The 19,634-nt window shown below is 40.3% G+C and overlaps 1 protein-coding gene across 2 annotated transcripts in view; it reads right to left on the bottom strand.

Annotated features, from left to right (window-relative positions):
• SLIT3 (slit guidance ligand 3) overlaps window positions 1-19,634 on the bottom strand; it is a 472,881-nt gene that overhangs the window by 222,006 nt on the left and 231,241 nt on the right. For both annotated transcript variants that reach the window (XM_042826239.1, XM_042826238.1), the window contains exon 6: window positions 302-373. In XM_042826239.1, the coding sequence (XP_042682173.1) occupies window positions 302-373 (72 nt within the window). The remainder of the gene's footprint in view (window positions 1-301; window positions 374-19,634) is intronic.

Genomic DNA, 19,634 nt, shown 5'->3' with positions numbered 1-19,634 from the left:
CCAAATTCTATCATATCATTTCCTATGCATATCTTCTTCAATGTTGGGACCATGATTTCACCAGATTTTGCAGCAGAATACTTCAGTGAGAAGAAAAAGCCTTTAAGTACTCTACTTTCTTTGCTCAGAACTTCCCTGGGTGTTTTGTACACTCTGTGTGGGGCAAAGCAGCATGCAGGAGCACACAGCAGGGCCCTCTGCATAGCACGCGCTGACCATGGTGTGCTCAAACAAACAGCAACAGCCAGAGGTAACGAGGGAGAACTTCTGCACCACAAATACTAATGAAGTTGTTACTTACAAGTTCTTCACATCAATGATTCCTCGAAAGGCCTTTCTAGGGATTCCTTTTATCTGGTTTTCACTGAGGTCTCTGAATAAGGGAAAAGAAAAAGAAAAGAAAAAGCATTTTTGTTAACAAAAGGAATGTACTTCTCAAATCTGCGTGACATAATGGAACAAAGCTTGCTTGGAAAAGGAGATGTTTCTGGGTCTGTTACACCGTAACACTTCCCTTTGTCTTCTTAGAGGTCTGTGGCATGAGCTGAAATAACTCTCCAACCAGAACTACCAGAGTTTGAGAGAGCAAACGTTCGGAAAATATCACTCAGATGTGCATGATGTGCACAACTCCGTGATTCAGTGGCAGAGTTTCTACAGCTAAATCTCATACCTCAATATCATACCTCAACATTGCAGCCTTACAGCGTAAATAGAAATGTTCCTCATTGTGATTCTGTTAACTGCTATAACAGCATTGGCTTATCTGTGCTCAGATTATAGCCTCTGCTTTTAAATTAATATTCAGGAAAAATGTGGCAATTATTCCCTTCAATTGTTTTGCAAGTTTATGGAAAAAAAAAGATTGATACAACTCAACAAACAAACAAACAAACACAATGTGCTGTACTGTGCATCAGTGGGAATAACAAATTTTGAGCTTGTTTTAAAAACCATTTAAAATTATTTGAAAATTAAAAAATTAGCAATTCATAATGACTTCATAGTACTTCAAATGCTATGACATGGTCCAGGTTAAATCATGACATCTGCATTGTGAGGACAGGTGGAGCACTGCAGTGCCAGTGCTGTTACATAAGCTGCAGGCAGTTGCTTTTCTCTTTAACACACTGTAAGTGTTTCAAGAGAATTTTTCAATCATGCAAACCCCTATCAGCCACAATCGGGGGAAAAGAGCAGGCACTGGGAATAGGAAGGAAAGAGACATGGAATTGGAAAGTTGGGATGCTGTCATACTAAGGACGAGGAGCACTCTGCTGGTGCACCATCAGCCTGGGATAGGAGGGCAGATTTTGGTTCAGTTCAGGGGGCAAAACTGGGGGGAAGCGTTAAATGTAGGGAGACAAAAGGAAGGCAGAAGATGAGGAGAGAAAAATGGAAGAAACAAGCAAAGGCAGAAATGGTGGGCACAGGAATGGCTGGAGGAAACGACCAACAACAGTGATAGCACAGGACAGGACATTATGGTGTATGTCATTTGGTGTGACTGCCACTTTGTTAAACAAACCAAGGCTTTATCCCATTTTAGGAAGGAAAAGTCTGCCTTTCTGGTGGCTGCTAGGACAGAAAGGCACTCATCCGTACCGTCCACCAGATACTTTTCTGTGAGCACTTTTTGTGTTGCAGCAAGCCTCCTTTCCAGTCTCCACCAAATTGGCTTTATCAAATGAAAGGCCAGAAATCACTGCCTGTCACAAAAGCCCACATTGACACTGCAGGTCAAGATGTGTCATGCAGGGCTTTCTTCTGTTTTCCATCAGGCAGAGAGAGAAAAAGGGGACTATGTCCTTGTCATGAGACTAATTCAATTTATACCAGTCATGCAGTCTACACCAAATTCTCAAAGTAGCCACAATTGTTCATTCAGACTATCACAAACAAAAAGGTGCTGCTGGATACAAGTCTCTTTTTCAAACCAGATTAAAATTCTTTGTGACCTTCACAATTTGTTTAACACTGATCCACACCGTGACCCTTCCTTCACCTCCCCTCTTTTTCTGCCAGCAACAAAATATTAGTTCTTTAAAGACAGATCTTCTACTCAGAGAAACGATCAGGCAACCTGCAAGCATAAGAGTGGAAAGCAAGTGCATTTCAGACCTGTAGAAAGGCAGTCTTACACTGAAGACAGATTTGAGGGCAGGGAATCATTTCGGTGTGACAGCGAGGCACAGCAGGCTCTAGCCAATGGTAAAAGTGTGACAAAATTGCCTAGGGGGGCAAAAATTAGCAAGATATGGGGGCAAAAAAAGCATATTAACTGCAGCAGAAAGGGCTTGAAAAAGTAGAATTGCAAGTTTAAATGAAATATGCATCAAACCCACCAACAACTCAAGTTACACTTGTCCAGTATTTTACCGTGCATTACTTCAAACCAGGTTTAAAGATAAATAAAAAACATATTTTTTCTAATATTATCATTATCCAAAAAGGATAATTTATATTATTGCTTTCTGCTTTCTCTCTGTGCTTGGATCTCCCCCGCAGGAAGGCAAAAATAGGAGACTGGAAGAAATTTATCCATGTTCTATGACAGCCTCCTCATAAATTGTATTAATTTTATTTCCCATTTAGGCACTCTTTAGCTAACAACACTCCCTCTCTATGTCTCCAGGCCCGTGCACTGATTTCATAAATAAATGTAGCAGTCTGGAATAGGGACAGCCTGCAGGGTACTGGTGATGCAGCATGGATGAAATTCACAACTGCATGCCTCATTTTCCATAGCTGCCCTCTCACAAGTATGACTGTGGCTTTTTGAGATGGACAGGGGAAGAATTTACCTCTTCCTAACAGTGTGCCAAACTTTTGTAAGGCATCCTCCAAATGCAAGCAGGCCCTGGGCAGGCTCAGCCCATGCCCATCCCAAAGTGTGCCAGGAGCCAGCAGGAGCTACTTGTCCTCTGTGGTTGTTTTAGAGCTCCAGCTCTGCAATCCCTGTTCCTGCTAATAGACATAACGGGAAGCTGTCCCTGACGGTATGTAAAATAAATATTAGTTATTAATAGAAGCTGCAGAAGACCAGATAAACTCGCGTGAGGCCAAAAACGCCAAAGCAAATCAAAACAAAACATTATACAAACAGAAAAGAATTGTGATATGCAAGAAGAAATAAACAATGAGTCTGAAGAAAAATAAATAAATGATGATTACCAATGTATTTCCTATTAGGGAAAGGTTTTAAACTCTGTATATCCATAACACAAGACAGTTCAATGCCCCTATGCGTAATGAATGGAGCCTTGAGGAGGAAATCAGTGAAACAAATCCAGCTTTAGAGAAACACACATTCCCAAAATCCTTGTTTTAGTAAGCAAGATTAGTGAGCATTGAAGGGAAGCACTTGATGTAGGGACAAAGCAAAATGTGCCATATGCCGGCAGCACCTCATGCTCACTGCTGCTCACAGAGCTTCCTCTCATACAGACAGCAGCAAGCCCAGCACCTTGTGGAACACATGCAGGCAATCAAGGGCAAGAAAGGAAAAGCTGTTTAGTGAAGACACTGTCCTCAGCTAAAGGCGTGTCTGAGTGTGCACAGCCCTCAGAAAGAAGGATGCTGGTGAAAGAAACTTGTCCTTGAAGTCCATCAGAATCTCTCCTTGGGCACTGATACCATCCTGGAGCTACAACAGGGACACCTGAAGGAGGTTCTAGAGCCAGCCCGTGGCTCCAGTGTTGCAGTCCCATGGGCACATCCCCGTCCCTGGCACAGACTCCTGCCTGCTGGGGCTGCTGGGGAGCACTGCAGCTGGGGAGGATGCCGGACCTGCAACCAGCAGCTCCCAGAGCCTGCAGTGTGTGGGGGTGGCCACAGGGAAAGGACACATTTCAGAGGTGGGGAAACACAGCCAGAGACATTAGGGCTTGAAGTTTGCATGAATCTGAGACGAGAGAGCCAACAAAATGGAGCAGCTGCTGCTGACATGTCCACACTGCACAGCTCAGAAGTCAATAGATATTTTAGTTTCTATTTTGACTAAAATGCTTTGGACATAGATTAACTCCCTCTGCAAGTATAATGTTGTTTTGCTAATCTTCAAATGGAAATTGCTAGAGCTTCGCTGATAGAAGGGTTGGGAAGGAAAAAAACAAAACCGTGGACATTTTCTAAGTGCCTCTGTACTCCACTACAATGCTGGGTTTGAGCTTCCTGCTTTAATGCTGCCTGCTGCATCCTAGGTGAAATATCAGCTAATACAGCAATAAAATGCACTTTTTTTTTTAATTTGCCAGTGACAGAACACAAACCACTTAATTGGAACACAGAGTCTTCACTTGAGCTACAGATCTAAAACACTCAAATACCTACATTAGTACTGCTCACAAAGTTACAGTGGTACTGGGAATTAAGTGCAGCATATGAACATACAGGCTGAAAGCACTATGCTTAGGTTGTCCCTTTTTTCAAGAAAGGAACAAAAGAAAAAATAAAAAGATCCTTCGAATATTTACCAGTTATTTTCCAGATCTTTTTTGGTGTACAGATTCTGAAGTTCAAAAAGATTATTTTTAAATGAAGAACTGCCTGAAAAGCAGCTTGTCTGAGAGGTATTTATTGAGCTTGAACACCATTTTCTTATATCTCCTGCTCAAACAGGCTAAAGAACAAATCGTTGTTTGGTGTTACCCAATAAAAACCCATTGCAGACTTGCCTAGAATGGCTGAAGAGCTGAAGATGTAAAACACAGTCATCAAAGGCAAATGGCTCACAGCCACAGCCCAGCTCGCACCTTTCCCAGCATACACTATTGTCTGCTGATCCCAGAATAAAGCAGAAACCTCACAGAGTTAACCATTAGCACACAGACCCAATATGCAACTAACAAATAAAGGAAAAGCTGGTCTAACTGCCATGGTTCCTCCAGGTGCCTTTCAGCCCATCCCCAGTTCAGTGATGTCTTAGGAATCCGCCAGGGAGCTCACACAAAGCACAGCCACACGACAAACACTGATTGATTCCACTGCACGCCGCCTGGGAGCACAGCAACCAACTGCTCCCTGCAATCTCTGCCTCACACAGCAGAGTTTGCATTAGTTAGCTTTATTTTGTATAGCAAACAACGGAAAGGTATGAGTGCTGACTCTAAGTGCCAGCTACTGCCAGTGCTAAAACATACAGACCCAAGGTTCACTCCAGTCACAACATGCACAGCTCAGAAAAATGAGCATTACTTAAGCCCTGCTTGTAACTTGCTTGCGGTCTTTTACCAAACAGGATTTCTGAGTTAAAAGCATTTTAGTCTTACGCATTTATCAAAATTAAATAAAGTAGGTGTTCTTGAAACTTTGTGCACTGTTAAAGGTTAGTAACTATTCCTCAAGCCAACGTCTTTACAACCAGACTGAAGACAGAACTGCTCTGCAGAAAGGCGTGCTCTAACACAAAATGGTCACTGCAATTTGTCTCTTCGGAGCAGTTTTAATTTGAACAGTATGTTAAACACAAACTCTAAACTACAGCATTTAACTGAATTGAACAATTCCGGAGTAGGGAGTGATAGAATAATTGAGAGGAAAGAGGTATCTCTTCAAGTATCACCTAATAAAGGATAAGCAAGTTGGCTTTTTCATACAGCAAAAGCTGGAAGGAAGATGAGTTCCAGAGGGCAACAAGGGAGGGCAAAGGGACCAGTGCTTACTAAGGGACAGAATGAAACAACACGTGAAGAGAAAGAGGAAACCCACAGGGGGAAAAAAAAGTTAACTGAATTATAGCAAAGCCAGCACAGAATATGGGCAGAGACTTTTTGTTTTGTCATTCCCAAGGGTGTTTTGTTGTCTCCCAAAGTTTCTATTACAACTCACAGCAACTGGCAATGCCTCAAGCCAACTGCTCAGCCTGAAGCACAGCACAACCAGGATCAGAAAGACTGTAGCATAGATTCTCTTCCAATTGCTACAGATTCTTCTTGTCCATTAATAAAATGTTCCTTCAAAGCTGTGAGCAGCTCAGAGCAGCTCAAAGATGCTGCAGCTCATCTGGTCACATCCTCCCACACAGCTCCAGCCACTTAGTGTCAGGAAGCAGTGGAAATGGATGTGGATCTTTCTTCTTTTTAATATGCATCTATTTGCAAAGACTGCTGTTGTTAAGAAGATGGAGTCAGGAGAGTGATCATGTATGTACCCTTGTATCATATTAAACTGTTGTTCCATTTACAGTAAAGAAAACGTTTTTAATCCTACTCTGCCAAAAGTGTGCCTGTTTTTTAATGGTTAAGATACTGTCTGATACTTCCAACAGCTAACTACTCTTCCTATCTATTAGTGACAGCCCTAGTATTTGCAAAGCTGTTCAATATTAGTGTTTTTCCTATCCTGTAGCTGAATTAACAATAACCGAGTCCATTGCTGAGGACAATTCAGTATCTTTGAGCCCTGTAAATATGCATGACGTACTTAAGATATTTATCATCTTCCAGGTGGGAAAAGCATTAACCAAATCACCCCAGTAACAAGAACAAGCTGTGGCAAGGCCAGCGCTCACATCAGCACCTCTGCTCAGGAGGGGCCTTATGCACACTGTGAGGCAAGGATTTCTCTCCTGTGTTCAGTGTAAAAGATGGCGTTTCCCTATCATAAAGCAGCAGTTATCACTCTCTGTCCAAAAGGCAAAATTTACATGCACTGCTGCCAATGGCCTACAAGGGCAGAGCTTAAGAATAACAGCATTGCACAGCATTACTCGGCTGAAACTTGACATCCCTGCTTGTTTTCTGAAGGGAAAAAAATATCTTGCTGCTACTACTGCAGTAAAAGTGTGGATGTTGACAACATCCAAGTTCTGTGAAATGAGAGCAGGTCATACAGATGTTTTGTAGGCTAAGCAATTCCAGGTGAGTGTGTTTTCACTGAATGGTACAGCTGAATAGCACTTCATACCCTGGGAAGCTGCTGAGAAGATCTTTCTGGTCTGGTTTGATTTGTTACAAAGGGAGGGAACTGAGGTGCAAAATTCCAACCATACCAGTCTTCAGTACTTCCACAGAGCCCCGCACTATTGCCAAGATGCCAGAAGACAAGCACTGCAATTTCCCTGTTGGTGGGGTTATACTGTGAGGGGACAGAAGGCAGCTCTACACCTCTGTACTTCACTGGGCACCCAAAGCCTCCTGGAGCCCAACTACACCAGAGATGGCCGAGATGGACACAGAGTATGTGAAGACAAGGACATGGGTAGAGGCTGTCCTAATGCAGAGGAAGGGTGCTAGCTGAGTGATTGAGGAAGGAAAAGATCTCAACAGTAGATAATCATTTTAGCATAATCCTCCTCCTCCTCCAAAACCAAACTTAAAACCATCTGTTAAAACTATTCTTCTTTGATAGGTTCATGACTTCTGTCCTGCTGCAGTTACAAGAGCTGCTCAGCACACTGTGAAATTTTTCTACATGCTTAAGACGACAGAGAACGCACATTTGTGTACTCTCTGTGGGAAGATGAAAAAAATGCAATCCCTTCAACCAAACAAAAGCCCTCAGATTATCTAAATGAGACCCAGTGCTACATTCAGCTGTCATTGTACCCAAAACAAAACCAGAAAATTACATCCATCAGAATCCCCCTTAGCAACTATTTTTATATAATTCTAAATGAACAATAATCTATGTATCAGTGCTCACTTAAGGACAATCTTTCCTCCCTCTTGCCATTTCCTAAATACTGACCAAATGCTGATCAGACAGTATACTGGAGACTCTTCTTTAAAAGCCCATCGCCTTGAGACACATTAGATTTTTTCTTTTAGAAAGCAACACTTATTGTGTCTTTCAGAATATATGCACAAAAATCAGATTGTACCTCAATATCTTTATGTTCTATTTTGATTATGCCCAGGAGTGGGGATTGACAAGCAACTGGACTCAGAGGAAGCATATAAGGATGAGATGTGCTCCTCAAGAAACACAACAGAGCTTCTAATAAATGACAGTAATGCTTCTTTATTAGCAGCATTTAATGCAGGTCTTCAGTGCTTTATTAAGCAGTATCAAGAAAATAAATCCTTCCTTTATACAGATTGCCCAATTGTTCCTGGAGACAGCATGGGACTAGAGCAAGATGCTCTGCATTGGGGTGTGAAGAGACAGGAAAAATATTTGAAAGTCAAATACAATCAGTATCCTGTTTTATACAATTTATACCTTAAGTCTTTACACACATGGTAAGATTGGACTCTCAGCAGAGAAACAGCACACACAGTTTTAACAATGTACTTAAGAGGAATCTGTTTTGATAGATAAACCCTTTTAACTGTGGCTTTATCCAGAACCACATTTATTCATTCAAGGCACTACCAAGGTAGGGTAGGCTTTGCTCTACCCTAATGAGATTCAAGCACAGAGACACCAAAGTGGTCTTGTACACCTCCAACAGTTGGGAGCAAAGTGCTGACATCAGTCGCAGGAAAGAAATCCTACGTATTCGCAAATACAAAACAAAAACCAGTAGGCGGTATGACCCTCTTCTGATCTCCACAGCCCAGACCCTTGGCCTTGTTTAAGCACAGTATGATTGCTTAGCAAAAGTTATTTGCAATTTACTGGAAATGGTAAAAAAAAAAAAGGGGAGCCTTTACTTTCAGCAGATAAATATACGCAATCATAAAGAATAAAGCATGAGCTAGTAAACTGTGCCATCAGGGAATAAGCGATCAAGATTTGGTGGAAGGCTTGCTCTCAAATGATCTCCTTTAACCTAATCCCACCTTTGTTAATTGAGCGTTTCTATAAATGAGTAATTTTTCACTCTTTATTGATATCCCTTGCTGACCACTTACGTTCTGGTGCACCTAAACATCACACAGCAGAATAAAAATCACTCTGATAATAGTAATTTAATCCAGGCTGAGAACCCAAACCTCAGCTATGGAAACAGATTATTTGCATAGGAGCAGGCAGCAATTGCAGGTGTGAAGCTGTAGGCTGTATTTGTTACAAACTTCTCCAGAAAGAGGCCAACTATTTAATTTGTTTGCATAATCAACACAAGCATTTCTTTGTCTATAAAAATAATAAAAATCAAACCGTCTATAGACAGTAAAACCAACTACAGTGATATTTCATTCACTCTGGTGAGGTAGAAGTGAATTGCAAATTATTTGAATGCACTGCAGTGAGAAAAAGCAACGTTCTGGTATAGCTAAGTCCTGGTTATCACAACATTATAATTCTGTGGTAAAAAGCATACCTGTGTCAGAGGGGTATGCTACTGCTCTAGCTGTAATAGTTTTCAAAATTAAATCATAATACTGGGCCAGTAACATTTACTGCAGAGATACTCAGCAGTCTGTACTCCATTAACAGCTACAGAAGCCCTAAACAATGGAGAAAACAGTTTTACACATCTTGTCCCTTCTTTCACAATATTTTAGCTTCTATTGTGACTCCATGACTCCACATTTATATATCTTTCCTTCTATGAATAGTTTAATCCCCGAAAGCCACCATGAAACACTGCAGATGTAAGAAGATACGCTTCAGACTGATTTGTATCCTTAATTCATTTTCCTATGTGGATATGATATTTAGATTTATTAGACCAAGATGTAATACCATAAAGCGGTTAACTCTACTGGGGATATTCATGTAAGACACACCTGTTTAAGCAATCCTCGCATCTCCCTTTTACGGTAGGCTCCTCATACCCACAAGCTATTCAATTATTTCCGAGCAGATCTGCCCTGACCATCACAGCTGCATGATATTTCCAAACCTCATTCTGCTACTTTATACATACATAAAAGAAACGATTCACTGAAGCATAACCAAATCACTTCTTTTTTGAAAGGCTGAAGAGCCAAAGCACCTTCAAGAGCCCCCTGTCATGTACAGAAATTTTATCATTCAATACTGCCAGGTTTTAAAAAAAGTAATCTAAACAGAAGACAGATTTTGTATATACAGAAAATAAAATCTAAGTTTGCTAGTAGAATGAGCACGCTAGTCAATGTGACGTAGCACTAAGCCCAATTAACTTTTCAGCTTACAGGCACGCGTAGAAGAATAAAGTTCTCCAAAATAAACTGAATTTGTAATCACGTCACTCATCTGATGGAGTGCTTTGTTACTTCAGTGTTCTGGCAGACCACCTATCACAGATCTGAGGCATTACCGAAGAGAAAGTTAAAACCAGGAGAATTCACAAGATGTAACAGTCTCCCTAAAACTTCACTGCCACGTACAAGCAAGTCTGTATAAATTAAGAAGTGAGTTCTGTGAGTCCAATTGAACCCTGCACTCTGAAATCATAGAATCATAGAATGGCTTGGGTTGGAAGGAACCCCAAGCCATTCCATATCTCATACTAGACCAGGTTGCCCAGTGCCCCATTCAGCCTGGTCTTGAACACCTTCAGGGATGGGGCATCCATAACATCTCTCGGCAGCCTGTGCCAGGTCCTCACTACTATCTGTAAAGAACTTCCCCGTGACATCCAATATAAAACTTTCCTCATTAAGCTTAAAACCATTTCCCCTTGTCCTATCACTATTTACCCAAGTAAAAAGTCTCAGATCTTCCTTTGAAAACAGATTCATCTTGTGACTCCAAAACACAGAAAATACTCATAGGGAGATATGGGTATTTCCCTATGTTTAAAATTAACCCATAAAGATTCTTGTGGTACGTTGGGAGCTTTATCCCTGAAGAAGACAAGGAACAAGGGCACTACTCTGATTCATCAGCAAATGCCTCGCTTCACTGATCTACAAGAGAGTTGATTTGCATAAAGCCACTTCCAAAAATGAACTTGGCTTTCCTCTGAGTCACTGCCAAGCATGTTACTGAATTTCAGATCAACAATGTCAGCTCAGAAAATTAAATTAAATTTAAGAAAAGCTGATAGCAGGCTGGAAAGAGGGAGAAGGGCTCCTTGCACGACAGACTCCAAAGGGAAGCAACAAAAAGTCTGCACATTGATCGTTTACCTCTGAAGCACTCTCAAATCAAAGGATGTAAAATTCCAGAGTGATTTGACTTCATCGCTGCTGGGAAGGATGACGACTTCCTCTCAAGTCCACTGCAGTTGTTTGAGTCTTTGGAAGAAACCGTGTGGCAACATGTCTTGTAATTATCCTAACGTTTCTTCAATTTATGACCCAGCTGTTCAACTACTTCAACAAGCTTTTAAAAAACAAGTGGCCCTCAGGTGTCATGCATACATAACGCCAAGAACACAGTGATTGGCAGGAGCACTATTGATGGTAAAGATGCATGCTTTACCTTGAAAATTCAATGCCACTTTTGGAACAAACCACATACAAATGACCAGATAGAGAACTTGCACTGCCTAGGCAGTGGAAAACTGTATTTGCGGCTTCAGATGGTGTACTGCATTCAAACCATCACTATAAGATGAACAGTGCGTGCGATAATGATAGAGCATGGCATTTTTAAACTTTTCCTATTTTTACTTTTATTTTCCATTTCTTGTTTCACGGATATGACCAACTTTCTGGCCAAGAAATGGGCATCTACAATTATTATTTTGAATAAGATCAATGCACACTAGCAAAGTGGGGAAAAGAATCAATTAACAACTCAGAAGCAAACCGACTGCACAAGAAGCTCTGAAATTGAACACTGAACAAGGACAGATACTATCTTGTATAATAGTTGTTCTACACTACACCTTCTTGCATGTTTTAAATAATTTATGATTTCTCCTTAAATCTTGCATTTGATACCATAAAACTGGAAAGTTTTACATACGATGCAAATAGTTCTATCTTATCAAATAACAAATTTAACTCAATTTTACAGCTTGGAAAGTTTACATTCTAGTACCATTTCCTCACATCATTACTTCCAGATGCACAGACATAAGAACAACAATCAAGAGGCAGAATCTAGAAGTCAGTCAAGACACACATCAATTTCTTCACTGTAGTTCCATACACACAGGTTGGGTTTGCTTTGCAGTGGAGTCTGGTTTTATTCCACATCAGATGCAATCGCCTTTTCTGAAAACAGTTTATTTCTGGAAAGAAAAGCCTAAATACTGAGGAACTATGTCTAACCCAGAAAGGAGATTTCCAGCTGAACCTATCCCACCCTGTTAAACTTATATGATTATGATATGGATTATGTACAACTATAGTACACATGGTTTCAATATTCTTTCTAGCTTGGACTCTTTGTTCAGTCTTTCTAAATCATATAACAAAAGAATGATATGAATAAAGAAAGACAAAACAGAGTAAATGGGTGGAATGTATTACCAGCACTTTACCAAAAACAGTAATATAGCATAAGCATAGTTTTATATCAAATTAAATAATTAGAATTTTCATCTGTAACGTGAGTAGTGGAGCATAGAATTCATTAAAATAGAGAAGAGACTATTCCTTCAGCTTTTCCACTGTGTCTGGTAATTAGAAATATTTTAACCAAGTGAAAAATCATCACATGAAAACTCCAGTGCCCTGTTGCACTCGACCAGAACTACTCTTACAGATTGCTGCAGTAACTTCTGCACTTTAATCCACGTGCTACCTCCCTGCATTAGGGTCTGCATCAGCATTTTGTTCAGTTCACAGCACAGATAGCATCTCTCATAGAACAGGCACAGACTGGTCTCCCTCTGACATCCCCCATTCAGATGCCGAGCCCGTGTTATGTTCACAAGGCATTCAGAAACCAGCTCCTGCTCAGCAGCAACCGCCGGTCAGTTTGGCTCAGTTAGGTTGGCAAAAAATGAGAAGGAAGGCCCAAAGAAATATGTAGGGTATATAGTCTAACTCCCTCACATTTAACTCATTATCTTCAAAATGACCTCGAGAAGCACGAGGAATGTGCCCAGAGCTGGCACAGTGCATGGGCAAGAGCACATACAGCTGCCCACCTCTGCACCAAGGCTGACTGTTTTGCCTCATTGCTCCTGCTAAATCGGGGCTAACAGTTTCATAGCATCCCATCATGGGATGGAAGGGACCTTGAAGATCACCCATTTCCACCCCCCTGCCACCCACTAGGATCAGGCTGCCCGAGACCTTATCCTCATCTTGAACACCTCCAGGGATGGGGCAGTTTCACTCAGAACAACTTCCAAGCTAATTGAATAATCTATTAATAGTGAATTAATATTTTTTCCCCTTTTTATCACTAACTCGGTGCACAAATCCTGCAGAGGATGCATTTGGAGTTTCTGCGTAGCTGAGACTTCCATACCGCAATCATCTTTGGCGAGATAACATAAAATTTCAGAGCACATAGTTAATGTTCAAATGGCAGAATATATTGATTCTCTGCCCATCCCCTAGTATCTTAAGTTTACCCAGAAGACTATTTTATTTAATTAACTTGGTGCTTTATTAATATAAATATTCCACTATTGATCATAAGAGAAGCTGACGCATGTTTGAGTCAGGCATACATCAGATCCATTTAATGGAGCTCCACTTAGAAGAGTAGTTGGCTCTAAATCAAGGTAAATGGTAGCAAGTGCTCCTTAGGGATGACAGGGCTTAGCTGAATCTATAACATTTTTACGGAGCTGGTTTTTTTAAAAGCAGAAAGCGTATGGAAATTAGATATGAAAATGGTCTCTCCTTGCACGTATCAATTAAGCATGTCAATACCTTAATTAAATTGCTCAACTTAATGAGATTTATACCAATGAATACGTTTTATAGTTATAATAGCTTTTTTGGCTACTGTTCAAGATGTCAAATAAATTGTGAAAAGAGGATTAAAAAAGTAGTAATTGACATTCTGAACTGAAGCCAGTATTTTTTTCTCTCATTTTTTTTCTTCATTCATGTGATTTTGGAGAACATATAAATAAAGTAATGAACCCTGTAATAGCTTTGCTTTTAAAAATGTCTTCCTTTTCCAGTTCTAATCCTTCTTATCAAATTCTCTAAGTAGCACACCACTTGAATTAAGAAGCACTTCAACCTAAATGACTGTACATCTTTTTCCCCTTTCAGGCTCACTATTATTCTTATCCTCTGAGTTTGAAAGAAATTAAACATTTCTATCCAGGCATGTAGTTACTGTAAAGACTTCTTTACTGAATGGCAGCAGAATGCCTGGTGATGCATGGATCCTACCCTGCAAATAGCAATGACTTCTGCTCTTACCCTGGACTTCTTTTAGTTTTGCATGGGACATCTCTGACCAAACATAACTTGCTAAAATCTGGACCATACCTGAAGTGCTGAAACATCAGAAAATTTATTTTGGAGAAGAATCTGTTCCAGTCCTTTAACTCTTCACAGCGCTCTAACTTGCAATTGCAGGTACCAATAAAATATATATTAAACATTTTAAACAAAATTCTAACACTGCTTTTATAACATATCTCCAAAAAGAAAACTATATTCAATGTGCAAGCTGCCTCCTCAGGTCTCAGTGGCCTCTCTGGTTTCCTAATTAAAAGGAAATGTAAGTAATGTTGATCAGAAATAACCATTGTATTGCAAGCCCTAGAGCATTGAGCTCCAATCTGCAGGTTTCCAGCTCAGAAGTACAAAAATATACAACACGACCTTAGAAAAAGATATAACCAAAGCAAATGTCTTCTGCAGTTAGAAAGATGGACAACTTTCAACTAGGGAATAAAGAAATTATGGGATGCTGCAATTCCTGGCATAATTATTGGCTCTGTCCTAAATGCACTTTTGCAACCTTGGCAAAGTCATCATACGTCCCAGTGATTCAGTTCTCTGGTATATGGCAAGGGGCACATACCTTTATCGTGAGGTGTACCCAACTCCTGTGTAAAAGTGCATGTGTATTTCCAAGTGAAAAGTGCTACAAAAATGCCAGTAATTGCTAGCAGACTGCTCCAGCAGGGCTGCAAGGTGACCAGGCAACACAAAAAGCCACTTCCTTTGCTAAGAGCAGACTAATGAGAAAGTTCTGTTGATGTGTGTTCCTATCATTGCCTGGTAACAGATACAGAAATACTGACGATAGCAAAAAAGCACTGGGGGGGAGGAGGGGGGAGAAGGCACACATACAAAAATCTAAGTAAAGTACCAGCATTTCTTGCTTTTTTTTTTTTTTTTTTTTAAATAAAAAATTATGACTAGCTTAAGTCTTTGAATAATTCTGGTTTCAGGTTTCTGTATGTTACACTCCTGTTGGCAGCTTTTGCCAACACTTGGTTTTGCAGAAGCCCATACTGAATTGCAATTAAAAATCAAGTACCATTTGAGAGCATTCATTCAGAAAAAAGAAATGTAGCAGCCCTATTTTTCTGTTAACCATCACTCTCCTTATATCCAGCTTCCTCAGTCCTTCCTCACTCCAAAGCTACCAATAGTATTTTAAATGATTCACTTGAACAACAGTAAGAGACATGCATTACAACTGCTTTGACTTTATTTCTTACCCTTATTAAATGTCTCTCTGTAATGTCAATCTAATTTTTCTCCTTTGTCAAACCATTAAATCAATTTCTTTAGCTGAATTCCACAGCAGTATCTTCTGTGACAGTGAAGGATAAACTCCTTGATATAAATCAATTTTTTAGGTTAAAAAAATAATAAGAATGATGGCTAAAATGTCAAGGAAGAACTAATCTGTACAAGCCTTATCCTAGCTCACTCCACTATTCTTACAAATATTTACAGGCTGCTCTGAAAGTAATGCCTCCTATTTATTTCCATGGAAACAACAAAAGATACAAAGAGTACAATAACACTATTTGGTAAAGCAAATTCTCTGCTACAAAGCATTATTTTTTCAACAGTCACCATCATTACTCTGCAATTTCACCAGCAATGAACAAGAGCCTGCATGCTGTGCCCATAAACCAGCAAAACTGACCCACTGTTGCTGCCACCACTGCTGAAATGCACCCCTCAGCCCTCACCATGCTCATCTCTACTGTTTGGTTCTCCACAAATGTTCAGCAAGCATCCATGAATGTCCACAGGTGCCAATTTTTCTGCAGGGAGGAATTCAGTTCCACCCTGTGCTTCATCCACACTTCCATGTCAGACACGTTTGTATCAGCCTGCCCCTCTGCTGCCATCCGTCACACAGCAACACAACGTAATGGAGTATTGGTGGGAAGGTTCAGCCTCTGCTGCCATCCCACCAGCATCTGCCTGTACCGTTGTGGGCCAACAGGATAAAATAGGGGGCATTACTTTTAGAACAGCCCTCAAACATTGTAAACTGATTTTCAGTTGGCTAACGCAAGCAGGATTTTCTGTCTTTACAATAATGTTTATGACATATCACAGTACCATTATTTAAGTGACATACTAAATAATTGCTTATTTCATTTCTTACTTAGTTAGGGTACCTGCTGTTTTCTTTATGCAGTTGATCAACAACCATTTGTTTTCTGTTAAAATTACATTATTCCAGTTAGATTGTTCTGTTACGACCTAAACACCCAAGCAAACCATTTCATTGCAGCTTCTTATACCTTTACTGCAGTAGTCAACAGGCACAGCTAAAGATATGCTATATTAATTCCTTATTAATTTCTAACTTTCTATCTAATAGATTATATTTCAGGAAAAAATAACCCACTGCAGTCAGCTGGTGGCCTAAGCAACACAGAATCACAGAATCACAGAACTGTAGATGTTGGAAGGGACCTCCAGAGATCATCGAGTCCAACCCCCCTGCCAAAGCAGGTTCCCTACAGCAGGTCGCACAGGTCGGCATCCAGGCAGGTCTTGAACATCTCCAGAGAAAGAGACTCCACCACCTCCCTGGGCAGCCTGTTCCAGTGCTCCGTCACCTCACTGTACAGAAGTTCTTGTGCACATCTGTGCAGAACTTCCTATGCTGCAGTTTCCAGCCGTTTCCCCTTGTCCTGTCTCCACTCACCACTGAAAAGAGTCCGGCCTCGCCATTCTGCCCCCCACACCTTAGATATTGATAGACCTGGATCAGGTCCCCTCTCAGTCTTCTCAAGGCTAAACAGACCCAGTTCACTCAGCCTTTCTTCATAGGAGAGATGCTCCAGGCCCCTCACCATCTTTGTGGCCCTCCGCTGGACTCTTTCCAAGAGATCCCTGTCTGTTTTGTACTGGGGAGCCCAGAACTGGACACAGTACTCCAGATGAGGCCTTCCCAGGGCAGAGTAGAGGGGGAGGATCACCTCCCTCGACCTGCTGGCCACGCTCTTTTTAATGCACCCCAGTAAGCCATTGGCCCTCTTGGCCACAAGGGCACACTGCTGGCTCATGGCTGACCTGTCGTCCACCAGGACACCCAGGTCCCTCTCCACAGAGCTCCTCTCCAGCAGCTCATCCCCCAGCCTGTACTGGTGCATGCAATTATTCCTCCCCAGATGCAAGACTCTACACTTGCTTTTGTTAAACCTCATCCGGTTTTTTTCTGCCCAGCTCTCCAGCCTGTCCAGGTCTTGCTGAATGGCAGCACAGCCTTCAGGCGTGTCAGCCAATCCTCCCAACTTCGTATCATCAGCAAACTTGCTGAGGGTGGCCACTATCCCCTCATCAAGGTCATTGATGAAGATGTTGAACAAGACTGGAAGACACATTACAATAGAAAAAAGCTGAAGCCCTGTCAGTGATCTGTTGCAACATCTCTATAAGCACTCTCTTCATTACTGTATTATATGAAGGTGTACAAGCCCACATTGTTCTACACCTCACCAGAAGTCAGAGTGCAGTATTAGAAATGCCATATGCTGCTGTTTACTTTAAGGTGACTTCGCTTTCTCTATTGATGAAGAGAAACTTTCTGATAATCTACTTGCCCAGCTGAATGCAAAACTTAACAAATGACCAAAATTCATCATTTGCCATTACACGTGCCAAAAGCACCAGAGTTGGTGAGCTATCCTGTTGCTGGAGGTTTGGGGCAAGTCAAAAAAAAAGGCAAAACTTTCTTTCATACCATTTTTATACAATGCAATTCATGTTTCAGAAAGGTAAATATAGATATATTTTGTTAATGTAATGCTTGAATTGGATCCCTAATATATCACTTCAAAAGCTGCTTCCCAAACTCAGACCATGCAGATTCAATATTCAGAAGTCCTTTCTTTTCTTTTCATCTGCACTGATTCCTAGGGAAAGCTAGAACTGAGGAAATAGTGAAACAGAATATAAAAAACAATGTGTTTCACATAACTTTTAAACAGGTATTTATTTCCCATGTTTTCCATTCACCAAGTCTGAAAATCAGCATTGATTTCAAGTTAGGAAGTACTACAAAGTGAAGTTGAAAACCCCTGATAATTAGTGAAGTGTTCCACATGTACATAATAATGGAGGGGATTTGACTGGTTATGGAAGAGTAAAATTCATTTCTCTTCACAGCATTGAGCCTAAGCCAGCTACCTCATTTCTTATCAGATACACCGTGTTCTTCTTGGAAAAGGATGCATAAAGAGGTACATATTTTCAAAACAAAGCAGACCATCTAATCAAAAGACCTTATGCAGAACCAAACCGTCAGCCATCAGTCATCCCTAATAAGAAAGTCACATTAGAGCATTTCAATGTTTGACTGATTATACACAGTCATTTGAGAGAGTGGGTTTGCTTGTTGGTTTTTTTTTGTTGTTGTTGTTGTTTGTTGATGTTTCTTTTTTAACCTCAGCGCTAATGAGGCCCAAGATTTGGGTAACTGACTCCAACTCACAGAAACTACAGAATCAAAGCTGGAATGCCCTAATGAGCACATTTTCCCATTACTAGAGAAGTTGCTCTGGATTTTTCTTTTTTCTTTTACCAAAAAAAAAAAAAAGAAGAAAGAAAGAAAAGAAAGAAAAAAGGCATAGCTTTTATGGGCAATTTAAATGGTGGACATGACCTCACTGTGAAACTCAATTACTTAGATTTCATAATACTTGATGCCAATATCAGAAAGGAAATGTCATCCACAAATGACAAGTTGCAGGAAACGCAGTTTTGTCGTAACACTGAAATCCACTATTGTCACTTGCTGCAGAAGCATCTGAAGAACTTTGGAGAAGAATCTGTTCCAGTCTGTCAAACACGTCACAATGCTCTCACTTGTAATTGCAAGCATCAGCAATTGATTAAAAAATACTGATCTGTTGCTATTAAAACAGATCTAGAAACAGAAAATGATACTCAGTTTGCAAGCTGCTTCCCCAGGTCTCGCTGCCTTCCCAGTACCCCAATCTCATGTCTCTCAACAACTCTGCTGCAGTAAACTCTAAATTAAGAGCTTGGAAAGGAATGTTTTAATTTTATATCCAAAGGCCAAAGTAAATTTACTTTAAAATTGGGCTTACCATGCACTCTGAAAACAAAAACAACAACAACAAAAAACTGTTCTTCAAATAAAACAGAATTGCAGCTTTAATTATTACTTTCAGATTCACAAAATGAAGATGTATATTCTAGTTCAAATGCCACATTATTAATAAAAATGTACTTAGCAAGGGAAAATAAAGAATATGTATCTCGTTGTTGTGAATGTATTTACATTTAAAATAAGGATGTTTCTTCAAAGCTAAGTGTGTTATTATACAGAAGGCAAAGCCTCTAATATATGAAATGTTGGCATATAGCAGTCTATTATTATTTCATTCTAACTGTGGTTCTCTAGGCTGAAAGAAAACATTAAAAATATTGCCTATAACCAAGAAAATAGCTTTAATGCATAACAATACCAAATATGTCCTTTTTAGACAAATCAGATAA

Source organism: Centrocercus urophasianus, unplaced genomic scaffold (genome assembly GCF_019232065.1).
Source record: "Centrocercus urophasianus isolate 14NV4802_14NV808 unplaced genomic scaffold, USGS_Curo_1.0 seq_26, whole genome shotgun sequence".
Classification (NCBI taxonomy): domain Eukaryota; kingdom Metazoa; phylum Chordata; class Aves; order Galliformes; family Phasianidae; genus Centrocercus; species Centrocercus urophasianus.
This window is presented reverse-complemented; position numbering and strand designations above follow the sequence as displayed.